Source organism: Falco punctatus (genome assembly GCF_963210335.1).
Source record: "Falco punctatus genome assembly, chromosome: 2".
NCBI lineage: Eukaryota > Metazoa > Chordata > Aves > Falconiformes > Falconidae > Falco > Falco punctatus.
Window position 1 is genome coordinate 4,960,192 of NC_137581.1, and position 26,281 is coordinate 4,986,472.

The window sequence follows — 26,281 nt, forward strand, 5'->3', positions numbered from 1 at the left end:
AAATAATCTTGATATGCAGGGGATGTCTCAATGCATGCAACAAACACCCCAAAGTAATGACCTCGTGGTGATGCTGATTGCGTGATCGTAAGACATAAAAGCCCCAGCCATGGCCCAAACTGAAACAAGGCAGGTGCCACATGACATAAATATGTATTTTTAGACAATGCAGGTGCACTCTTATACAGCCCTACCAGAGAGAACTGCGACTGCAAAACTACCAGTGCAATGCTAGTTGATTACTATTTTTCAGTCTCTTTCATCTACTTGGAAAAGAAGTCTTCAGGGCTGTTCTGCAGTTACTTCACGTTGTAGGTGCCAATTTACACGGGGTTCATTAGGAATAAAGCTGTTACCTTGCTTTTTCTCTTTATATATATGTTGTTCATACTGCTGCTGTCTTGGGCTCCACAGTAGTAAGCACTATGCAAATGAGCATTTGCTGGATTGTGATAATTTGGAAGGGAGGAAAGATGCTGGAAACCCTCAGTTCAAGTCCCAAATAAACCACTGGTTTCTAATTGCCTTAGGCAAGTCACTTCATCTTCCCATAATCCTGTCTTCAAAACAGAAATGAATTATTTCTTTACCTGGCAGGGAAGCTGAGAGCATAAACCCATTAAAGACTGAGAGGAGTTCAGATCCTATAGTGATAAGCAATTGCTTAACACATAGGCAATGCTTGGGAGCTTATATTGGTTGTTTCAAAATACAGAGAAAACTGCTTGGTCTGATGAGCAAGTGAGAAATTTTCTCAATAACAACAACAACAAGGCAAAGCAAAAGCAAAAACCCACCAATAAACTGCAAACCAGCTCTGGAAAGATGAATGAACTCTCATCTAACTGAACACTTCTTTCTGCTGTGAACACGTGCTCTCTTGGAGACAGAAAACAGGTTATTTCCTGCAGAGGCGGTGCAACTAATTCGGGTATACAGAAAAAGAAACATCTACCCAAGACACTGAAGGTAACACAATGATGCTGAGTGCTACAGTTTTGTGAGAAGAAGAAACCATATACAGAGTTACAAAACAACCCAGTGTACATCTTTATTGATGATTCACAAAATCAAACATCATTCACCTAATTCACTCCAGCAGTTCCAATATGGCACTATTCCTTGCTAGGTTTGGCTGACTTTTCCAAGGTAAACAATATTTGCATTTAAGAAAAAGGGGGGGGGCGGCGGAGAATCACGCTTTACAGTAGCCATTTTGTAAGAGCAAGTGAATCACAGCCCATGACAATCTCTGCAATTTTGTAACACTCGATCTTCAAAGCACTCTTCAGGCATTTAATTAAAGCCTATTGAAGCCTCACTGTCTCCCAGTCCATTTTAGGTCACACCTCCTTATTAGTATTTCACATAAAACCCCCACCGCCTTCCAACCACACTTAGACAGTACTTCCATTGCTTGGGCTAGTCTCACAAGAATCTTAACCCTTTAGTTAAGTGGGATTTCTTAATGTTCCTGAAGCGCACTGAAGACAGGAACTGTTATCAAGTTAACCGCTAGCGTGCTTCCGTAGTCTCACCAGGACATATATTACTTTAATAAGCCAGTCACGAGTTTCACTGATATAAAAATTATCTTGATTTCCCACTAAAATACATAGTCATATTCTAGTATGTTATATACATATAGTCACACCAGCAGTTTTCTCCACCCAAGTCAACCGCTGCGCTACAGGAGACAGGAGTGCGGAAACCTGGGGAAAGGAATAACATCTTTGATATTGCCAACTCCCAAGATGTACTGCAGGTAGCGTTCAAACCCCATTCCGAAGCCTCCATGAGGAACTGAGCCGAATTTTCGGAGGTCTAGATACCTGTAATTTAAACAGACAGTTACATTTGCAGCACGGTTATGCTGACGTAATTCGAGAGAGTTTTTTATCTAGGGTTTTTGCTTTTCCACCTTAATTACTTCCCTTTGACCCTAACCACTGTGGATTATGCCAACACAGCCCGTGTTGGTCAGGGCTGTGAAGACGTGCAGCTCCCGGCCAGGCAGAATTGTGTTAGCAGAAACCCCAAGTGCAAAGACGTTTAAACCAGTACACTTACGCCTTGCCAGTACACTAGAGCCTTTTGTTTAGGAGCAAGAACTCATCTGGGTACGAAGAGCAGCTTGAACATCATACCAATGCTCACATCGAAAACATTTTTGTAAGTTTTAGTATCTAACGTATTCCTAGCAGAGGCACAAACCCAGGTTCCTTCACAATCACAAAACATTTCCACTGTCGGAGATGGAGTTGCCTGTTTGGGTTTGTTTAGCCCTTGCCATGATGGTGCTGAAATCTGCCCCACAATATGTTATTTCATTTTCTGTATTCTTTTCAATAGTCTAAGTCATTTCATTTCCAGTACTTTCTTCAGAAGCCTAAATAGGTCTTTCTGTCTGCTGAATATTCCTTTAGACTATTTTATTTTCTTTTAAGGTAATTATGATGGCTTTTTGTTACTTTTTCCCCAAACGCTCTTACACACTGATTAATTTAGTTCCACAGTAAGTCAGCAAAAAATCTTGGCCATATCTTCTCGAAAAATGCATTCTGGAATACAACATTTCATTTTGGAGAAAAGCACTTGTTGTGCACAGATACCTCAGAAAACATTTGGAAACAGACATTCCAAATATATGGGTGTCAACAAGATTATGATGGTTCTCCTTTAGAGTTCCTCATTTCTGAGCTGGACTGTAGCTGTTGTGATACACAGGAACTATATTTGCAGCTATAAATTCTCACCAACAGTTTTATTTTAATAGGAATGAAAAACATCTCAATGGTTCTATTGATTTATGGGGCCACTTCTGAGCTTGCTGAGGCCACAAAGTTATTCTTCTTTACATGAATGCGCTAGTAAGGGGTTGAGTGACTCCAGATGTGTTACATGATTCTAATCTTGGTGTAAGTATGAATATTTTATCATCCCAGTTTAAAAACAAATCAAGTACACTTAAAAATAAATACATATATATGTTTTACTACTTGGGCAGTGGAGTAGAGGGGAAAAAACACCAGAAAAAAAATGAAGATTGGATTGATTGTAATAAATGGCTTCCCAAATTTTAACTACTGTTAATATTTGCATGTATATATATACATATATATAAAAATACCTAAAATATACATTATATATATTTAAGTGTGCTTGCTTGGACTTCAGAATTTTTTTGGCTTGAAGACTACATTTTAACAGAATGGAGCCAAAGTAATGCCACTGACCACATCTACTTGCAAAATAAAAATACTCTCCAGCAAATTCTACAACTGCAAGAGATTACCCTGGCGGACTCAGTTTGACAGCATGCCTTTTATACCATGAAATAATTATTTTTCATTGCAGTTCATTAGCAGCAGTTATGATTTAGGAAGCCATTTATTACACTCAATCCGATCTCCAGGTTTTTTTCACCGGTGTTTTTTCCCCCTCCCCTCCACTGCCCAAGTGGAGAACCAGAAGCAGAACTTTGTAGAATCACAGAACTTCTTACCTCCTCCTCCAAGCACAGACACACAAAGTGCAGTTCTGTCTGCACTGCAAGTTGAACAGCAGGCTCAGGAGTGGGACACATGTTTTCTGAGCCCTGGGACCCACGTGCTTGCTATCTGTGCTGCTGGGTGTTAGCTTGGCTTGCTAAAGCTCCATTGTATCCACCCCACACCTCATGACAAAGATTTATGCTTAGGATACTAAGACGTAGGCTATGCAACAGCATGGTGCATCTCTACCCACTTCATATGGACTGCATCAAGAACTTGGGTTTCTGCTCATACACTGGAAACTTCCCCCGGGGAGCTCCACTTAGCAGCTTTTCAAGGGTCTGCAAGGAAGATGATGGGCAGATCTGATGCCGAGGGTGGTGGCTTGTGAAATAGAAAAGACCTCGTAAATATGAGGGATACAGATGCTGGCTGTGGCAGATCAATCTGTACCAGCTCAGTAGTTCTGAGCAGAACCAGCTGGTGACAAGTCTAGCTGCAACTAGTAATACAAATAACAGCACAAACATTTCTGGTGATGTCTATAAGCATACCTCAGCCTATGCAAAGCCAGCTGAGACTAAGCCTAGCATCTCTTGTCCCCTTTTGCTGGCAACAGAGTTTATAAAGTCATTGTGAAGAGATGAAATAACTCTGCTTCTTCCAGATGAACAATAATAATAAATTCTACCCTTGCTTATCCAGGTCTTTCATCTGTAGATCTCAAAGCACTTTGAGAAGCCATTTTGGCGAAAGGAGCGAAACAAAACTCATTAAAGTTAATGGAAAAAGTCCATTGAATTAAACGTGCTGAGGATCAAGACTGTGAATCCTTTCTGATGACTGTGCTTAGAAACAGCAAAGGAATTGAGAAATTTTCCATTATTCCCAGATGAAAGAAAAAGTAACTGCCTGCAGATGAAGAGAAAATTCCCTTTAGGCTAGAAAATGCTCCCTGAGGTTTTCCCTCATTCAATAGTCTCCATACATTGGACGCTTCTCACCTCAAAACCAGTCATGAACTAGTCTAGCTATTTCTCCTAGTAGCTCATACTTAACAGGAGAGCTGAGCCCTCCATTGGCAACTGGGGAACTGTGCAACATTATTCCACAGGGGAAAAAAGTTTCTGCGACCCCAGCTAGCCCCAGAGTTCATGTTCTGGGCCTGGAGGACTGGTAGTTCTTCAGAGACTTGAATCTTACTAAAGTATGTGCTGCAACAATGTCCTCTGGCAATGAATTCCAGAAGCTCATTACGTGCCAAGTTAGAAGAGCATTTCCTTTCATCCTTTTAAAAATCTATATCCTTTTATCACCATCACGAGCTCCTGTGTTGCACGGCAAGGCACTATGAAGATCAGTGCTCTCTTAGTAACCATTCATAAGCAGAATGTATTCTTTTCAGTCTCCTTTCAAAACAAACATAACCTTGATCTTTTATGTAACCCCTTGTTATACTGAAGCCTCCGCAGCCAGTTTGAAAACTGAAAGAACAAAGATATTGCAGTCCATGAAATGTAATATTCTACTGGAAAAAAAAAATGAGGGTAATGAAAAACTACTAGTGAAATGATATTTGAAAGACCATTTTGTTGAGTGCTTCAGGAAATATGCAAAGCATCACCCAGGTTCTGATGCTGGGCAAAACCCTGTCTTTGGTTTCAGGCAGCTTCTGCTCTGCTACTATTTTTTGGGAATCCACAAAAAAAGAATTCAAGAGGTCAATCTAAAATACTCCCACTGACACAACTGGGCATGTTTTGGCTGGCTTCAGCACTTTCTGCCTGCCTCCACGTGGCCCAGCACAGTGCTCCGGTTTCTCCCCAAAAGAAGAAGTGATAGGACCAGGAGACTGCCAAGGACAGCAATGGGCTACCACTGGGCTCTTCAGGAGGTGAAAAGATGATGTCAACGCTGTCACCAGTCCTGCTGTTCCTTAAGTTCAACTCCTCTTTTCTACCTTGTCGCACAAGGACCCAGCAGAACACTCCGGCATTCAAGCTTCAAAGAAAACCAGAAATCAAAGAACCCAACACAGCTCAAGCTTCTCCATTTAAAGCAGGAGCAAGGCCAAGACGGCACAGTAATACCCATTCCAGGAGAGCAGATAACACCTGCTCTGCCACCATATACTTTCACCAGCGTTACACCAGAAGATCAGAAAGGCACCTAGACTGTGAGGGGTTCGGTACGAGGCCACCTTCCCCTCTGATGCGCACGATGATAATCAGAGTGAGGAAGCGGGTGCCTTACATGCAGAAAGACTGAAATGCTGGTCCAGCTGCTCCAGCTGATGGTAGTGGGGACACTGCTGTTCATGACAAAATACCTGCTTTGTTATTGCTTGTGCTAAGCTGGCACATGGAGGCTGCAAACAGGATCAGGTCCCCTGTTTACAAGGCAATATACTTAATACTCCCCCGTCAGAGAGAAAGCAAGTGACTTCCCAGAGTAAACGCTGATCACCCGACTTTCCTACCTCACTTCCATGGAACTCTCTCAGTCTAGCCAAGATCATCATCTACAGCACTGAGCTCTTTTCTATCTACAGTTCAAAGGAAGAAGTGTGAAAATAAGATAAAATAACTGCAAAAACAAGCCAAATACTTCTCCAGCTTGTATTTTCTATGGAAAGCAAGCCGCACAACAGGAAAGATGTAGTTAATTAAAGAAGATTCAGAGGAGTTTGACCATGTCCCTTTCTCTCCTTTTTTTGAAAAGCCTTCTAAAAGGTAGGAATGGGCAGAAGCATAGCAGTATTTCAGATCATCAGACCTCTCTTTGCCCAATGATTCTCCCACAAACAAGGGACCCCTGAAGCTGCCCTAGGAGGAGTCAGCCCCCACAATATCCTCATGCTTAGTGGGAGAAGAAAACGGGTAGAAACAGATACAGCAATATCTAAGGGATTTCAAAAGGGAACACATATCATACAGCTGGCCATTCTAAAGTCAGCAAATATTATACTTAAAAAGGAAGGAATGACTCAACTGTTCTTCAAGGAGTTTGTGAGCCAGCTTTGGAGACTAAATTCAATCACTAAATTGGAGGAGATTAATATCAGCCTCTCTCGCTACCTCCACTGAAAAGATGGATGCTGGCAAACCACCTCCCTGTTTTCTGACAGATTGTAGACTGCAGTCCAGAAGCATCTGAAATTGCTCCTATCCTGCACCTTCCTAGGACACCAGACCTTGGTATGGCAGGAGGTAACAACAGTTGTAATCTTCTTTGGGAAATTACATCATCTGTGATGGAGTGAAGGGAATAGAGGAGGAGAGTCTCCAAAACATGATCACAGGAAGAAAGTTTCCAGAATGTGATTGCTACATATTGCATGAAGGTGGAAATGGCTGCTGGGCAATGTCCTCATCTTCCCTCTTGAGGGAAGAACGAGGCAGGGCTGCACTATCTTAGCGTTGCTGGAAGGCTCTGCCACTGAACACCAGACTTCCTCAGGCTGTACCTCAGCCTCTAACCACACAACTGACCATCTTTGTTCAGGACAATCCTTCCCTCAGATGAAGTGATATGGTGTATTCTGGCCCATAAATGCAAACAATAAAGGAAGCCATCGAATTCAGCATGTTTGCAAATGGATGATGTAAAGGTCGGCATGCACTGGGCTGTTCCTAAGCGATGTCCTATTGTGGGAAGAGGAGAGTGAAGATTCCTACATTTACTCTGCTTTTTTTTCAAGGCAGCCTCCCTAACGATCAATCCAAATGCTGCAGAATATTTGAGTATACTCTTCTATATTTAAAATTCTCTGCACTATCACCCTCTCAGTACCTATGACAAAGTACATACCAATAACCACTTGTCAAGAGGAACACGAAGATCCTTCTGTCGTTTTAATAGTCTTAACCGTTAATTCAAAGGTTGATCTGTCTCCTTAGCAGGACAGTTTTAATTGGTTCAACCGCTTTGTTAAGGAAGATTTTTCGACCTAATTGCCCTGTCAATTGCAAAGGGAGTTATTCATAGAGTTGTTAAAGGTCACAAATTGCTTGTGGTTCTGTAACCTGTTTATCTCATGCAATGGTGGTCAGAATCTGTTCAATTTCAAAGACAGCCTAATGATTTAGTATCAAAAATCATTATGGGTTGTAAATTAATCCACTTCATGCAATCTCAAAAGGAATGACCTGTGCTGTGAGTGGACAAATTGGGAAGACAAACTAAGTAGCATTAGATTACATTTTGTTTAAATGAACTGCCTGTTCCACTTAGACTGGCAGTTATGGCAGGGCAACTGGGCCAAGAAATGTCCCCTCAAGAACGGCATCAAAAAAATGAAATAGTTGTTTAAAAAGTCTCAAAAGAAGAAATTGAACTTGCAGAACAAGATAATGTCTTACCACTGGTAGGCATCTGTGAGTCCTAATCTGTGGAACAAAAAGAAAACCCCTTGTGAGTAAAGGAACAGGGGAAATCCACACAAGCAGCACTTTCCTGGAAGAGGATGCTACAAGAAAAGGGAAGGTCCGACGACCAAACTCAGTCCAAAAATGAAATGCAGGAAATTAAGGGAAGGCATGATCAGTGGCTGTCAGTTCTGGTAAATGGTAGACGATCTTGAACAGATTCCCTACATGCTGCTTAGAATGCAGAGTTTGTTTTGCCAGCATACAGGGTTGATCCCAGCTTCATATGAAGACTTGTGTATATTCTTAGCTTTAAGCACATCAGTAAACTCTGCTTGTGAACGCTTGGAGAGTACAAGCCTGAATATTAAATTTACAGTGACATGCAGCCAACCTCATTATGAGCGTCACATATGTGACTACGTGGCACCCCTTCCATAGTGTGAAAACCCACCGAACTCCTGTAGCTTTGTTAATGTGTGTCAACTTCTGTAAAACTACTAAATAAAATATGTCTTTTTCTAATTGCCACCAGTGCATCCTCTCTCCTTTTCCTGCCCTGGCAGAACCAGAGCAAAGTTGTTGGTTTTTTTTTTTCCATTTCTCTGAACACAAACAGAAAACTCTGTAAGCAAAGAGAGACCACTTCTCTCTTCTTCAGTGCACTGCATCTGTCTCTGCCTGGGACTTTTTTTAAAAGAGAGCTATTGTATGAAGTATGTATAAGGAGACAAGAATCCCATTCTTTATCTCTCAGTTACACTGTGTCTGCAGGAAGCAGAATTTAAAAACCTTAGGAAAGTATTTGGGCTCAGCAGAGCAGAAAATGAGTACTCAAAATTGAGAAAAACATGTGAAAAGAGGTGTTATTTTTCCAGGTCATCTCCAATGCACAGCTGTATTTTAAGGTCACTGAAGACACACCCCATTTTTAGCTTGAAATACTTCTATGACTTTCCTGACAAACAAGAAAGTCTGGCTTCAACCTCCACTCCAGCCCCACACCTTGAAGGCTGTGGACTCTAGATCTATTTCAAGTGAAAAAGTGCAGCAGGCAACATCGTACTTAGCTTCAGCTGAAGCACGTCTGCTTCGGGGGAGTTCGCAGGGAGAGCAGCAGGAAGCACAGGGAATAATATCATCCTGCACCACAAACTGAGAACCAATGTTCTGATGATTTGAATTGCCCTGTGCCTTTTGGATTCATTATGCTGAAATGGATTTTGCTTTTCTCCACTGACTAGATGTATCTCTGTGAGCATGTGATGATTTAAGCAACACATTTATTCCCAATGTGCAAATGGTGTTACTCCAGGACTAATCCTCCTCCAAAACTGCTTTGCACAAGTGTACTACTGGCCCAAATGGCAGTGTTCAAGGCCAGGCTGGATGGGGATATGAGCAACCTGGTCTAGTGGAAAGTGTCCCTGCCCACGGCAGGGGGGTTGGAATTAGATGATCTTTAAGGTCCCTTCCAACCCAAACCATTCTGTGATTCTACAATTCCATGAAAGGTTCTTTTAAACAGACAGGATCCAGGGAGTAATTGTCTATGGAAAATTACCCCATCTATAATGTCAATTATTGTTAACTAAACAGCAGCTTTGGTATTTTGACACTGAATTTAGCCTAAAATTAGGCAAAGTCCCACGATCCAGAATAAAGCAGCAGGGAAAGAGTCCGCATGATACAGTGCAGGTCCTGGGTGCTTCCAGTGAAGCTTCCCACTGAACTGGTAGCTAAGAACCATATTCTCTGAAACTATGGCATGGAGGCCAGCTGTATCACAGCTAGCAAAGCTTTTGACCAAAACTGCAGTTCCTCAGTTACACAATGTGATGACAAATATATCTATGCTCTGTCTATGAGACAACTTTCACCTTTGCAATTCACTCTAAGCCCCAAAAGCTGTGAAGAAAAGGCTCAAGGATGAAGTGTCTCACATCAGGCCCCGTCCCAGACAGTGCCAGCAGAGTTGAGGCATTCTGCTGCCCTGGCCTCCCAGCATAAAATAAACTCTCCTTTCCTTCTCTGATGAACTAAAACAGAGAGGCAGTTTGCATACCCTACAACAAAAGCACAAGAACTTCTTCACCAGTTTGCAACCTCAAAGACAAAAATAGGATGCTTTTAAATACCATTAGCTGCCCTTCCATTCCTCTGTTTTGCCAACCACTGAGGGCTGCTCAAACACTCTCTTGGTCAGGCCAGTCTCCTGGCACACGTGGGCCTTCCATACCTCTGTAAGCGTGATTCGAGGAAGGGCAGTCGCTCCTCTCTCAAGCTGCCTCCACACAGCTCCCCTATTCCTGGTACGAGGAGATCAACAGCTGCAACCTTAAAAGAAAGAAAAGACTCTAATTCAAGCCATGCCATATAGCTACGCAGTGTATGGCAGAAGTACAGCTGACAATGATGTTTGTTTGTAAAAAGCTACTTGTAAGTCTTCCACAGTCCAGGACACTTAGGTAAGTATTTGCACATGCTTGCAAAGTCTCTTGTTGACACGAAGAGGCTTTAAAAGGGAACTTTACAATGGTAACCACCAGAACATCTACAGAAAACCTGAACCCATGCAGTGATGTTCCAAGACTGAGGACATCTACAGCAGGTGGTGTGAACTGAATCCCACCAGGTTACTCTGGTGACAACCTGTGCATGTAGGCAAGCCTGTACAGGGTACAAAGAATCCAAGAGCAGCTCACAAGGAAGCAAAGACACATGGGCGAGTTTCCTGAAGCCCTGATTCCCTTTGAGTTTAAGCTGCTCTGATGCTGTTGTTTGCCCCCTTCCTGCTCCCATTCCTTGAGCCTGCTTTAGTGGTAATATCAAAGGATCAATGGCACTCGTGCTGGACTCAAGTGTTAGAATCCCAGTGTTACTATTTATGCTGTTAGGTTTGGGCTGGCTGTCTTCTCTGTTTTGTTTTCTAGGGTTACTTTCCTTATCCCACAGCCAAACTGCTGCTAGAATTAAAGCCACTGAAGTGACAGTGGTACACAGTAGGGTACTGGCTCTTTTTAGTAGAAGCAGGTTGTCTCAGTTCAATTGGGATATCACACCTTCAAATCATGAGATTTATGGAAAAAGAGCTTACTACTTGTGCCCATCTGCTATTTGAGGATTACATGGATGCTACATTTGGATGATGAGAGAATCATGGAGTGCTTGGAGCCATGCAATTTGGGGCATTTCACCTAGTAGTACAGAAGTTTACCAGGAAAATAAAAAAAAAACTATGGCAAACTTGTCTTAAGGGACTTAAGCAAAGACTTAAAACTATCAAGTCCTGCATTTTTCTCCTCCTGTTGTTCCTGCTTTGGGGATTCCTTCTGCAACAGCAGAAAGACTGGACAGGATCACCTGATGGTCACATCTTATCTTGGACTACATGAGTGGAGGCCCAGCAGAAGATTATCCTCATCTATCAGTACACTAAGAGGCGTCTAGCCAAAAAAGCAATGGAAATGTGACCCATAGACTCACTGTGTGTTGAGGTCCATCTTCATTGTCCCGCATATAGAAAGGTTTGAGGTCATATGGGTAGTTAATCACAAACACGGGAACCTCACCACAGTGCTTCACCAGGTACTTTTCATGTTCCATTTGGAGGTTACAGCCCCACTGCAAAGACAGCAAAAGGGAATCCTGGGATCCTGCTTTGGTACATCTTGCCTGTGGCAAGAGACCTAGCAAAATCCCTGTGCAGGAGAGATGTGCAGCTTCGAGTAACACGAAACTGAGCACAGCAACGTCTCACACAGGGCACTGGGAAAATCTGCTAAGCAGGCTTTCAAGAGTTTTAAGGCAGAGCAAAGCAATGAAAATAATAGGGTTTAACTTTCACAGAACAGGGCCAGATTGTCCCTGCACCAAGCCCAAGCATCTGGTATCAGTTCAGAAATAAACCCAAATAAACAAACAAAAAATACCCCAAACCCACACTCCTCGTAGCTTAAGGGAAACAGGCACCTACCCAAAGTCAGCTCACTCGACCCAGCAAACCAGCCTTTTTTCAGTATTACCTTTGCTATACAGAAAACAGCTTTGCTAGGCTGACCGCGCTCTTCCCTGCTGTGTCCTGTTACATGCTACATTAATTCTCACTTAAGAAACCCTAGCATCCTATTAACCAATTCTTTGTTATCAGAAACCCTGGACATTTGCAATGCCCTTCACTCTTCCAGTGGTATAAATTCTGTGGCTTTTGGCTAGAGACCTCCAGTCCATTCCAGAATGTGCAAAGACAACTGGGGAAGGGGAAAGGGAAGAGGCAAACAGATACTCTGCAGAATCTCCTCATCTGAAAATATCCCGAGTTTGCTGTCTGAGACCAAGGTAGTACAGATACAGGACTTCAGGCTTTACACCCACTTGTACACAGAGACAAGACAGTTACCCAACTAGCTACAAAGGTGGCTTTGGCCAGAAGGTTATTTTCCTCAAAGCATCAGAACAAGATACAGATTAATCAGTATACATGAGAAGAGCACCATCACAAATGCTCTTCCTACTAGTGTGTGTAGGGACATTCAAATTGGGCAAAACATGATTTTTAGAAAACCATAATCTAAAAGATTTAGAAAGACAAGCATATTATTCTTTTTCCCCGTCAACATCTATGCTATGGAAAGATAAGGGATTCCCTTCACCTACCTCTAGATTACATGGTATTTTGACACAGTTTTGGCTTATTAGTCCTCGTCAAACTTCTGGTGCTATCCTAATATTATTCCTTAATTTGAGGACTATTGCAGCAACTCTCCTTAGATGACTGCTACTGAATCCACAACGCACTCGGTGCTGCTCCCATACAGGAAAGAGAAGCATCTTTGCTAAAGCCGTGGTCCCTCAACGACGAACTCATCACTTCATCCCTGTAAATGTTACATGTTTTTCTGCTACAGATCTCATTCCTGATATTGCTTCCATTTCAACGCCAGTAGTTATACTTGGGTAACAACTCAGCAAATGCCCCAGCAGGCAGAAAATTTGTGTGAAGTAACAACTCTTGTGGTATCAGAAAGAGAGAAAGGAGATCTACAAAGTTCACGCTGGCTGTGCACACGAACAGGCACAGGAACTAGCCACCATGCAACTACCTACCTCTGGCTTGAAAGTGAAAGTTTGAGAAGCTTGCTTCAAAATTTCCACTGCTTCACTGTAGGAAATTCTGCAAGAGGGAGAAAAAAAAAAAAAGTCTTTAAGATAACTATGAAAGGAATAACAATAAAGTTTTCTGGCTAAGTGCTGCACTGGAAAATTAAGGAGGCATTTCCCCACCACTGTGCCAACTTGTGCTGTGATGTCAGACTTCCCAGCAATGTTTCTTTGGACAGAAACCAAAAGCCATTTTATATGGCAACAACCCTATGTTTTCCTGCGTTTTGGCTACATGCAGGGCAGCAAGTGCTAAGCTCTCAAGACACTTTTGCATTATTGCAGCGTTGCATTTCAGTCCAAAGTGAGCTTTGCAGATAATTGCTTCATGGAAATTTGTGGATTTTTTTAAAGAAAACAATGTGCCTTCATTGGCAAAACTCTACTGTTCAGGATGGTGTTAGGCAAAAAAAACAACCCAGAATTCCAAGGGCTTGTAGCTCAAATATTTTCATTTTACTTTGCAAAAATCATGAGATTTATTTGCAGCAATGTTTCTCTACTACTATGACAGATAGGAGAGCAGATTCTCCACTGACTTCCACTAGTACAAAAGAACAGCATCATGGCAGAGCGAACAGAAGTAGTGCAGTGAAAGATGCTGCAGGTCTGGTAACTGGAAATCAAGGCTCAATTAAAGATGTGTTTGCTGACAAGCAAATGTTGAGGACAGAGAGAAGAATAACCTGATCACAATAATTTCGTCTCCCTGTATCACTGGCTAAAACCAAGTATAAAGCAAATTCCCTAAAGACAACAAACATTTTATACCCAGCTACCAGGTTTCACTAATACAGGGAAAGCTTCTGGAGGAAATACCTCAAGAAGGAACATATTGATCCATGTGTTTGGGTTATGCAAGGCCACGGTCCAAATGAAGTATATGGCTGGCACAGGTCCAATGCATGTAACTGATGTGTGTAAGCCAGGAATGCCCCAGATCTGTCAGCTGCTGATGAAGAGAGAGATGGAGGGACAAAGAGATGTGCTGACTCGTACTCTTTTTCCTCAGACCATGGCAGAAGCTGAGTGCAACTCTGTCCTCTCAGGAATATCAGTTAGGTCCAAAGAGAGGAGGACTGAAATGGGGGACACAGTGACTTCACAGAGGTCTCCCTTAGTGCTCATGCAGGCACAAGGCACAGGGAGGATCTATCGTGATCCTGTTGTCCAAGTGTGGCTGTAGCTGCTTAACATGAAAACCAGTGCTGGGCTGAGCAGCCCTGCAATGTTCTGTGGAATGAATGGAGAGCTATTTGAGGAGATGGGCAAGAGCAGGGAAGAGGAGGTATTCCTGACGGCCAAGGAGGGAAACCAAAACCCTTCAGTTCTTTAATACACAGAGAACTGGGAAAAGGAGTTGTGCAAGCTATCAGGAATAGAAAACCAATTGGGATTTTCAAATATCAAAACATAGCTTCATAAAAAGGGAGCCATCAGAGTGAAAGTGTGAAGGCAGAGCACCAAAGTCAAATCCAAGCAAGACAGTGAGCAAACCACTGTGCAGGCACATGCTGGAAGGAGGATACCCTTATAGAATGAGGAACTTGTCCAGGGAAGCAAAAGGCAAAGGGCAGCAGATTCAGGTGCCAGTCTCATGCAGAGGAGAAAAGGCAACTGGCAAACAGTACAAAGGGAACGACAATTCATGCTCTTTTGGAGACATTATGTAACCCAGAAAAAACTGAGCTGGGGAAGAAAAAGAACATACACAAAATAGGAGCTCTTACCCCAAAAGCCCTTTCCAGATCATTTTGAAATATAAGTACTTACGTCACAAATTTGTTCTTCAGCATTTGTTCCAACCTGTCCTTGGTCAAAATAAGAAAAAATAAAAATGTAAAGCTACTCTTAAGGGTTCAGGGGCCCAGAGAAAACTCAGAAAAGCTACCCCCCTCACGGTTTTGATTTGTAGGTCTGCACTGTGATCTAGATACAGGTCAAAATCCACCCCCAGCCATTTAGTGCTAAAAGGGTACCCGATTATCGGAGTCGACCATTCAGAGGCTGCCAGATGATGTGACAACTACATTTCTACCACCCTTGCTACCAGCTACTGAAAGTTATGCGTCCTCTCTCTGTTGGCCTGAACAGTCACTTAAGCTCAGGCCAACTTTTAGCTCTTCACAGTTTAACATGGGACAACAAAGACAAAAAAAACCCACCAAAACCTTACGTCTCCCTACAGCCAAGAGCCCCCAAAATGCATAACAGGATTGCAGCTCTTTCTTGTCACATTTATTACCTTCTGGCCAGGAGCTATGTATTTATGAAAAAGCTCAACATCACGAGGACATTTGGAGAGCACAGTGGTTGTCACTGTCTTGAAAAGATCTTCCATAACCTAATAGAGAAAACAGGAGTGCATGAGAAATTAACACTGCTTAGATGTCCCAGTCTATAAATAAAACAGGTACACATCAGCCAAACGGTACAGAAGGAGCTTCTGTCCTTCTGCATGGTCAGACTGCGTAAGAGGGTACCAGCTTGCTCATGCTCCTAATTAACAGGCTTGCTCAGTGGCTGAAGAGGACTGGAACCTGCTATGGGTGTAGGGCTTCGGTGTCTGCTGACAGCCTTAGTATCTTCAGTCAGGTATCTCCAGTGAAAAAAGCACAGTTAAAATAATCAACCAGCAGCCCTGCTCAGCCACAAACATACACATTACAACCATTTGTGGTGACTGGTCTCAGATTAATTATTAGTGAGGTGTCTGTCCTGTAACGAGCGATTCTGGTTTTCTGCTTTGTTTTAAGGAGAGGCAGAAGTAAAGAGGAGAATAAATGTGTACTGTGTAGAGCAAGCCCATCAAACAGAGCCCAGCTAGAAAGACTCTGGGCAGTAAAAGCAAAGCAAAGAGAACATGTACAGAGATGAGCAAAGACCTAAAGCGGAGGACACATCAATGCAGGGATGTTTGAGAAACTAAAAAAAGATGTGGTTTCATTTCCCTAAACTAGTGTGGATTAACTAAATGACATTATCATCCAATTTGGATATGCTTATCCAGTAAAATGGGCTTCACCCATGAAGAAATTAAAATGCCATTTGGGTTCCAAACAAAAAAAAACAACCACCCACGTGGGATGCCACTGCATTGTGAACCTTTTAAGAGTAGTTTTCTCTTTAGGTTAAGCAAAGCAGACCATTGAGACGCTCGCTGTTGTGCAGATTAAGAGTTCCCATAACTCCTCATAGTCTTATGCCTGCAGAAAGCAAGTAGTTGATACCTGTGCAGTACTGATGATCCCAGCTCTTCTTCAAAATCACACTCCTTATTCTCATTGCCTTTGTAAGGAAAAGAGCAATGCAGCTGGACTGCACGTCACCTCAACCTGGGATGGGACCAGGTTTTTCCCAACAAAAAGCACCTCAAAGTCCTGGCACACTCCTGGTTTGGTTTTTTTTTTTCTTTTCTTTTTAATTTTCTTTTTTCTGTGAGTATAACAACTGCTTCATTAATTGCAGAGTTGAGAGAGGCAAAGTATCCACCAATGGTATCTAGGCTGGTAGCAGCCCCTAGACACCACAAAGCCCAGGGGACACTAACTGTAAAAAGATGAACCTGACGTTCAGTCAGCAGATCTGAGGAAGAAGCAGGTGTCTGCCTGCCAAGGAACCAGATCTCACAGTGTTAAAAGGAACAAAAGGCACAGAAAAGAAGAAGCTGGGCTACTGACATAACCAAGATTGCAGGCACACTGTTCAAACTCTCATGTTTAGAAGAACATACTTCATCACCTGTCGCAAAGTGCTGATGAACCACCTCTGCATCCCAACAGCCTAGAGAAGCTGGTATATCAGTCCCGTTTGATTCCTCTGGAGCCAAACTCAGCCTCCAGACTCCTGGATCAATCTGGGTCCTCTTTTTAAAAAGGGAAGATCCAAATAAAGGAACAGCATTATCATATGCAGATGAACCGTTTTACCCCTACTGGTACTCAAACACAGAGGAAATGAAAAGCTGGCATTCCTGCTGCTGAGCGGCAAATAACCATTCAGCTTTGAACTTTCTTCAAAGTAGCTAGAAAAGGCCTTATGCAAATGAAATTAGAAAACTTCTTGGCAATTCATCTGGTTTCACCAGCCAGAGACGAAGGGATTTTACATTAAGCTTCCTCTTTCTAGAAAATGAAAGTATCATCTGGTTTCAGAAAAGCATGTTGTTTAATTAGCACTTTTTTTCCTCACTGTGCGATAAAGTAACAATTACGTTCCCACAGCATTCAACATAAGCAGCTTCCTCTTGTGGAAAAAAAGATGTGGGTGGTATGGGAAAAACAATCTGAGAAATATTTCCAGGTTTGAGACTGAGGTTTTATCCTGGCAAAAAAGACAGACACGTGGGTCATGCATTGGCCTCCTCACTGCTTTTATTCTTATTTATGCCAAATGTGTACTAGGCACGAACAGCGAAGAGAAAAAAAGAAGGCGGGCGGAGAAAAAAGCTCTCAAACTGAGAAGTTACAGCTTTAAGCAGATAATATAATGAAGGACTGGAAAGTAGGCTATATGAAAAATGAGTGGAGAAGCATAACCACTGGCTTGCTGGTTTAAGGGAACATGCGAGCTGGAGATACAGGCAAAACGATTGGTCTGAACAGATCCTGAAAGAAACATGTTTGATAGGAGACCTACACAAGGAAAAAGCCACTGGAATCACAGCAAGTAGGTCATCTCAGAGGTAGGACTCCTGATGACCAAAAGCCCCTTTGGCTGCTTCATAATGGAAATGTAGAAATTTTGCTGGCAGGAGGGCAGAGGTAAAAGTTTTCTCTTCTAGCTCATCCCTCCCAGCGTTACCCTCTTGATTTTCACCTTACAGAGAAGTTTAGCAGTATCAGTCTTGGCCTTCCCTGATGTTGTGTGGAACTTAGTAGTTAGCTGTCCAATTTTGATTAGGAGCAGCCCCCAACTGTATTGTTTAATTTTAACTTGGATCTTTTGATACTACAACTTATCCTCTTTCAAAATAAAAGTACGACCAGAGCTAAACAGAGGAAATCATCAACAAAATAGCAGTAAACGTCAGCAGCAGCCGTTGAAGGTGCTATGCACTACAAGAACGGTTCAAATCATCATCTTTATTACATAAGACACTTCCAGGAAAAAATCAGTATTTACCTGGGGCATGCACATGGATGCAGCGTAGACCACAGGGTATTTACATAGGAAACATTCACCAAGTGGACCACTATTTCTTGCCTTCATGCTTGCTCACACACACCGTATGTGTGTATGATGAGAGATTTGCATGGGATCTTGGCCATAGTGTCTCCTCACTCTATATAACCAACAGCTCAGGACCCGCTCTGGAGAGATGCTGTTGTTATGAAAGGAAGGAGACTCTTCTCTGTCTGACCGCTGCTTCACTGGCCATCGAATAAATGCTGATGGAAGTTAGGAAACAAAGAGCACCAGCTATAGCAGCTGGATGTCACTGCAGAGAAGGAGCCCTGCAGATGACCTAATGACCCTGAAGAGCCCTGCACAAGGCACTTGGAACAAACCTTTCCCATGTGATTATTAGTGTTTCTTCCCTTGAGATCGCAGTCAGTTTTACCCAACTATTTTAGCCTTGGCACTGAAGACAAAAAGTACTCTGACTGCAAACTATTCTGGAGATCAAACCACACCCATGTCTCAGATCTAAGGTCCCTGAAACCGACACCTAAAATCAGTGCTACTGTACATTTCATTTCATGCCCGAATTCCCTTCTGTCAAATGGAGGTAATAATGCTCCCTGTCACTGGGCTGTAATGACAGCAAATTAATTTTGATGAAGTACATAACCAGTGGAAGGCAATACCTCTGCCCTCAGGACAGAGCTCAAATACTGCGTTTTAAATCGTATTCTCCATCTTAAAGAGATTTATTCCCCATCTCTTAAAGGGACAATGGTGCTAGGAAGTGATCTCGTTAAGGAAGACTAACAATATGCATAAACTCCCAAAAATATCCTCAGGAAAACTTCCTGCTGGCATTTCTTAACTTTACAGCCTAAATAATATGTTTTTTTTAGCATGGTTTTGTATGTGCATTTGATGAAATTCAGTAATGACTGCACCATATGGCTTCTTTGAGACTCTGTTAGTATCATGAGTGAAGTGCGATCCTTTAAATCCACCGCACCACCAAGACAGTGGAATGAGAAATAGAAGATAATGACCTACGAACATGGCTACATGACACAGCATTGCAGAAGGAGGGAGAGGGCGGCAGAGCAGGCACCTCAGAGGACAGATGAGACTGGAGAGGCAATGGCTCCAGTGAGTCCAGATACTTCCACATGAATTAGACCCCTTCCACTGTCTTACTCCCTTTCTTTCTCACCCATTTTGGAGGAAGTGTGTCTTGGGGCAACTTGACTCAACTCCCTGACTAGACTCTTAGGGAAAGACGCCACAGAAGCCTCTCCTCGGATACACTTACACACGCTGAACACTGAAGTAGTAATATTATCACCCAGCCACAGAGCGTACAGTACTGCACTGAGCACATGGGACTTTCCACAGAAAGTATTGTGAAACCAACACTGTGAGAGTTTAGGCTTCTTTGTAGCTCTAAAACATGTTTTGGCACAGAACAGAAATTTAGATGGCATGATCAAGATGCATGAGACTTTACAGGAACTGTGCTACTAATTTAGGAATAACTGGGCGCTACTCTGCAATTAGAGGGGAAAAAAGGCCATTGCTTAAGATTTCAGACCCTTTGCTCCCAAATACACCTAACTTTGCTATTAAATCTTTTAAATTTTATTTTGTAAGGAAAGTTATGTTTCTTTTGGAGCTTTGGCTGAGAGAAAAACCTCAAGCCTCATCAGTAAATGGTAAACACATACATCTTTGTAGCAAGGCTCTTCTTTAATGGCGTATAACCAAATACTTCAAGATGTCCCTGAAGAAGCTGAGCATTCCCAGCACACTAACTCGCTCAAGTTAGAGGTATTCAGTCCAAATGTTGAATACCAATTTTAAAAATAAATTTTAAACAATCCAGCTCTTTATGTGAGGACAAAGTTCAGATGCTAACTCTGGCCAAGAGCCCCCAAGGCTTTCAACTGCGTGTTTTGCACCAAAGAAAGAACTTGCAGATGACAACAAACAGACAAACTGCCCAACGGGCAATGAGAGAACACTGAATTTAGGTCAGTTATGCAGGGGAAAAGGAACTTAACTTAGGCTTTAGTGCAGCTGTCAGTTTTTGGTTTGTGGTTTTGTTTGTGTTTTTTTTTTTTTTTGGGGGGGGGGGGGGGGGGGGGAGATGTTTTTAAAAGAGAGATTGCCCAATGATTTAAAAATGGGAACAAAATGGGAACTCCACTTCTGCAACACTAAGAACATCACAAAAGTAAGCATGTTGCAATGTAGACTTGCTATGAGGAATGCACAATGATAGCTGCTAGGAGACTTTCTGTTACAGGGAAAGAAGTGAAAGACAAGAGCACAAGCTGAGACTTCACAAGATGTTTAGCAACAGCAAAAGCCAAGCCAAGGGGAGAAGTTCCTCTTTTCCCTACAAATTAAAGCACTACACATTCCCAAACAGCTCTCAAATCTAATTCTCTGAATTGTCTGATCTGGCTGTCTATACTTCAACAGCCAAGAAATTAGGGTTCTCAGCACAAGAGTACACATATGTTCACGCTGTGTTCAAGGGCTCAATCAGCACTTATCTAGTACAATAAGCAAGGTCTTCCAATAGAAGCAGTGAAAAAGCCCCCCAGAGAAACAGGGGGCTCAGGAAGTAAGGCGTAAACATATACATATGCTATGCTCTAACAATACACAATGTTCTGAAGAAAAGGAGAGAGAAAAGAAAGAATGGGATGCTAATAATGATGGAGCAAAGAGATGCAGTGTACATGTCAGTCCACACAGCCCGGTTCTACCCAGACATCCAAAATGCAGAAAGCAGCACACACAAGAGAGGGACTATGTTAGCTCTGCTGTCAAGCCATACTGACTCAGCAGACTGTATATGACTCAGGCTGAAGAAACCACCACCTGGATGTTATTTTATAAATCTGTAGCCAGTGCCTCAGGTCTTTTTCTTTTTAAGACTTTCTCCAATAGCTTTCCAAGGAGCTTATCCGATGTATGACAGCACGTGTGGATGTTTACTCACAAGTCCAACTGGGCATAAGCTGGCTTATGCTGTTACTAGTAAAATGGATTAACATCCCTCATGTGGTTAAACTGTAACTGGGAGGTAAATCCCGAAAACCCAAAAGCTAGCTAAGGACTTCTTTCAGTCTTCTGCTAAAGCCACCGTGAATAGCATATACCAGGGACTGTTGTTTCTACTTCAGATTTCAATGCAGGTTTCAAGGAGCTCTTCACAGAGCACATCAAGGGACACACTGTATAAATACTGCTCGTTCACTGGAGAGATGCTGAAGGTTTTGAAGGGGAGAGTGCTGCTTTCATTAGCACCAGTCAAGCACATTTACATTTTTCCTGACAATACAGCAACTGTGCAGCCTCCCCTTGAGATGAGGGCTCTGTTTGCACTTATATCTTCTCTTCCAAATCCTCTCTGTGGCCTTGCCTCTGTTGAGCAAACTCATCCTCAGGAAGTCCCTGTGCAACCTCTACGTGGCTCACAAAGGGTGAGAGGAGCTGTGACCTCAGTTGAGGGCAAGGAGCACAGCTCAGGGAAGAGGAAGTTCTGACACCAGTACTTCATAGACATTTAGAGTGCCCACCTGCATGATGTCTTGGAGGCTTTCAGTGAAGGACAGCTCAGCCTCTACCATATAGAACTCCGCCAGGTGCCGGCGACTCTGTGAGTTTTCCGCTCGGAACGTCGGGCCAAAGGTGAACACACGAGTAAAAGCCCTGCAAGGTGACAAGAAACAGGTTAGGTCAGGCCCAGCACACAAGACAGTCTGTTAGACTTAAACTCCTTATTTTTCTCCCAGGATCTGGAAGCACTCATGTCACCATTCCACCTTTTTCCAGTGCAATGGCACTGCTAGGTATGCTGCTGTTATGCTCCTTCTTCCAGGCATGGAGAGGGATTATTCACATCCCTCCATGACTCTGGGAGGTTAAACCCTGTTCAGCTTTCACTGAACACCACTTGTGCTCCAGACACTTTTTGTAGCCATGTGGAACTAAACCCCCAATATTCTGCAGAGCCAGATCCCTGGAGAAGCACCAGACATGGTACCAAGCAGGGTCCCCTCATCCACTTCCCTTCACGTTTCTTTGGCTGCACGGTCCGATGCTGTGACACCCCAGAGCTCAACAGAGCAGAGAGGGTCCTGCTGCTGGAGTTGCTGGGCGGTGCTGGCAGCCAGGTGGCTAGTGAAGCCCAGCAGGACGGATGGATGCTTCACGGCTTCCAGTCCCCCTCTAGTGGCAAGACCAAGGTGTACTGCCGAAAGAGCCTTCGAGATCAAGAAGTAGGCTCCTTCCACACAGCTAAAACCGGTTCAGCTAAAAGGGGTCCCTACTGCAAAGAAGTCATCTGGCATATCATTTTATGCCAAAGCAACCAATGCGTTTCCTATTACGAAGCTATTTCTCCATCAGCCTTCTGGGAAGTCTATTTAAATACATCCTCTCCTGTTCTCCAGTCACATCACGCTGCATTACACAGGATACAAAAGCCTTCTTGAACCTCCACTCCTTTGTAAGAAACTTTCCTATCAAACAGCAACACACCTTTAAAAGTTTTATTTTTACTGTTGGGAAGCTGCTCTCCAAGCAACACCTTTTACACTGTGGGCTATGAGCACTTGGGCTCCTGGACATTCTCAAGCCAGTGAGACCTCCCCAAACAGATGCTGTGCCAGCTGTGTTTCCTCTCATGCTGCACGGGAAGCAAAAACACGACTGGGGAGAGAGAGAACTGCTTCAGAAAAACCACAGACTGGGCCGCTACTATCTTCAGCACATCTTTAACTTGACATTATTTTTAGCTGTAGACAGTGTGTAGGAGAAAAAGAACCTGATCAGTAGAGATTAAGCACAGTTTAACGCTCATGAAAGGGTGCATGCTAATTGCTGGGCTTGGCATTTGACTTGCATCTTGCTCTGCAAGCTTTGAACTTAAAAGAGGATGTTCGCTCTGGTTTCTGCACAGGCTAATTTTGTCAAACTGAAGTTTAAATAAACAATGCTACAACAAGCGGCGGTTTTCCTTTAGCCCTTATGGAGGCATCTGCGCTACAAATAAAGGAACACACACATTCAGCTTCACTCATCTGTTCCCTCGTGTCACATGATGGTTAAAGTTACAATCCAAAGAAACAGCACTTTCTTTTTCCCTTTTCCCCCCGAGTGGCTAGTAGTAAGCACACCAGAAGAAAGTTCCAGGTCAAGGCTATGAATATGTACCCTGCCTGTATGCTTTATTACCCCACCGGCTCCGCTTTCCCCGCTCCAACAAAGACACTTTGTGTCTCTACTTTGCTTCTGTACCTGCACTCTCTTGTGCATGACCACAGCATCTACGACGCTAACTAGATTTTGCAGCAAACATCTTTCCTCAAGAATCATTTTCAACAAGCCTCTTTTCCCTCTCCTGCTTTCCTCACTTGCTGCGATGTTACTATAAACTTCTGCCATCACTTGATCACCCTCCTTCAAACTGCCCTTTGCTATAGCGTCTGTAAAACCTCAGCAATGTTTATATAAGTGATGCACCAAGACTATTACTCACGGCACAGGTCAGTATTATCTCATCAGTTCCTTGTGCTTCCCCATCTGTAGCCATCTGTTGTCTTAGGTTATACAGAAATGCATGTATTCCTCAGAAGGCCTTTTTGTTGGTGTTGGGCTTTTTTCTTTTTTCTTTTTTTTTTTCCTCCCATGTTCCTACAGCACCTGGCACAACAAGGTCTTGGATCCAAAGCTTAAGAGCTTCAACTGCTATAGCAATACAAACAAATATGAAACAATGAGTCACTTGACCAAAATTGTTCAATGTTTAAGGTAGAACTGGTCAAAAACTTTTGCTTGCCAGGCCACGGAGGTTAGTCTGCAGTGGGAAAAAGGAGACGCAGGTTCTTGTGCTACCTGTGCTCACTTTTCAGGCTTTTACTAAAAAATTTCAGTTTGGGGCTCTTCAGTTAAAGAAGGAATCTATCCTAAGTAAATGAGTTCAGTCACAAGTTCAACTGGGCCACAAGACAAGAATATTTTGAAAAGCTTGAAATTGCTCAAGTACCTACTCAGGTCTGCTTGGCTTGATGTGCAGGTCTCTTAATTTTGTGCTGACATCAAGTCTTCAAAGTAACATTTTAAAGCGTGATACCAGCCGGCTAGCAGGAGATCCTGTCCCACAGAGCAACAGTCTGGCTTCAGCGAGAGACACATTTCTCAGCACAGGCACTGACACTGCAGTTACTGTAGGTTACTGTTGCAGGTGACTCTCTCCAGCAATGCAGGCTACTATGAGTACTTTGAACTCTACGTATTTCCCACTGAATAGCAGCCTAAGCATGACAACTAGTTACTTATCTTCCAAAGGGCTTGTTGACTGCAAGTTACCTAAAATTAATAAAAAACATAAACCCCGCTCTTACAGCTCCAAGATGTCAACCATGGTCTAACACTTCACAGTCACAGACTGATTTTGTGCTGCAAGATTAAAGCCCCTCTGTGTTCAAGATGGAACTTTTGAAGAGGACAAGTGCAGAACAATCCCACAGGAACTGATTTCTAACTTTTCTCAGTTCTAGGCATCCTGTTGGGACCAACCTTCTCTTAGGTTGTACGCTGAGAACCACCTATTTTTCCAAAACGAACCATTAGCGCTGTAACTTCATGGACTATCTCAAGGTAGTCAAGCTCAATGACAGTAGGGGTAAGGGCTTTGTGATAGCCCAGCTCCACTGGTGTAGGGCTGAATCTGCCTGCCTGGCCCTTGGAAGAAGAGGTGGCAGGGGAAGCCAAACCCAAAACCCCAAATAAACCCACATCTTGGGGTGGTGGTGGTGGTGGGAATAATTTATTTCTCAGGCTAATCATTAAGGGAAAAAAAATATAGATGCAAATAACTGTGAGAACTTCACCACGATTCTGGGACCCTGGCAAAGGGAAAATAGCCAGATGTCATGCTGGCAAAGCGATCAAAGGAATGCAGTAAATGCAAGTCATCTGGTAATGGCAATGCAGCACTGACCAGAAGCCTGGGTATAACAGAGAAACAGAGCTAAAAATATATATATATACAGTCACTGTTATCACCTCCAAGCACGACCAATTATTTTTCATCCAGGCTTTCACATACTGTTTACTGTGCTCTGTGGTTCAAGACATTAAGCAAAAGCATGCCACACAAATCCGACCTTTATTCGTACTTCATCTGCTATTAAAAAACGTATCTGTGATTTGATACACTGCTGTATCACACTGAGCATGTATAAATGTATTAGTAAAGAAGGATGGGAGCTGACTCCACACCAATTTCATGGCAGCGAGGGCAAAAGCAGTCATTTTGTTCTGTGTGCATTCAGCACCTAGCACAATGGAGCCTCAGTCCAGGACTGTGACTCCTATGCTCTACGATGCAAATAATCAATCATTTAACATTCCCAGACCTCTGCAAGACTTCCAGCATTTAAAAATAACTTGAAAATTCTGGCTAAGCCTCAGAAAGTGCCTAGGTCACTTGGGGTTGTGGTCACTCAAGAGTCTTTAAAAAAAATCAGTAGTGCTAATTCCTCATCTCCAACAAAAGCATACATACAGGAGGGGGGGGGGGGGGGGGGGAAGAGCCCACTAATCTGTTGAGCCCTTTTCCTTAGCCATCACAGACAGAGCAGTAATGTCTGTAACACTGCCCTTGTACGTGCTAGCAAAGAACACAAGAGAGGCTTTGAAATGAGTCTCTTTGCAGTCAGCTTCACCCAGATGAGAGCTCTGGACAGCAAGCCCCAGTGCATTTATGCAGTTCACAGGCGCTGCCGGGGTTGACACCAGAAGGCAGCACAGAGCCGCTTAATTAATTGTTCCCTTTCTGGGACTGTATTTTGCTCTGCCCAGTTCTCTGGGAAAATCGGAGAGCTTAATGTGGAGGCCAAGAGAATACTTGCAGGACTCCCTCTGACACACTGAAATGCTGTAAAAGCCAGGGCTCTATCCTGCAAAACGCTGAGCTTGCTTGCCGCAGCCCAGCAAAGGGCTTAGCCATCTTTTAGGGCCAGGCTTACAGGAGTCCCTCTGAACACAGGCAGCAGCACTTGGATGCGTTGCTGGAGCACAGCTGCCCTCTGCATGGACGACTGCTTGGTAGCAGCTTGT

At 43.1% G+C, this 26,281-nt stretch overlaps 1 protein-coding gene across 4 annotated transcripts in view; it reads right to left on the minus strand.

The window, feature by feature from the left end:
• Positions 1-1,026: 1,026 nt before the first annotated feature.
• NARS2 (asparaginyl-tRNA synthetase 2, mitochondrial) overlaps positions 1,027-26,281 on the minus strand; it is a 54,620-nt gene continuing 29,365 nt past the window's right edge. The window contains exons 7-14 of one of the 4 annotated variants that reach the window (XM_080374818.1): positions 21,733-21,865; positions 15,267-15,365; positions 14,795-14,838; positions 12,968-13,034; positions 11,348-11,485; positions 10,101-10,198; positions 7,856-7,882; positions 1,027-1,832 (exon numbers count right to left, since the gene is read on the minus strand). In XM_080374818.1, coding sequence (XP_080230944.1) covers positions 1,688-1,832; positions 7,856-7,882; positions 10,101-10,198; positions 11,348-11,485; positions 12,968-13,034; positions 14,795-14,838; positions 15,267-15,365; positions 21,733-21,865 — 751 coding nt within the window. In that variant the 3' untranslated portion in view covers positions 1,027-1,687. The remainder of the gene's footprint in view (positions 1,833-7,855; positions 7,883-10,100; positions 10,199-11,347; positions 11,486-12,967; positions 13,035-14,794; positions 14,839-15,266; positions 15,366-21,732; positions 21,866-26,281) is intronic. The other 3 variants (XM_080374819.1, XM_080374820.1, XM_080374821.1) reach the window with 3 other exon arrangements.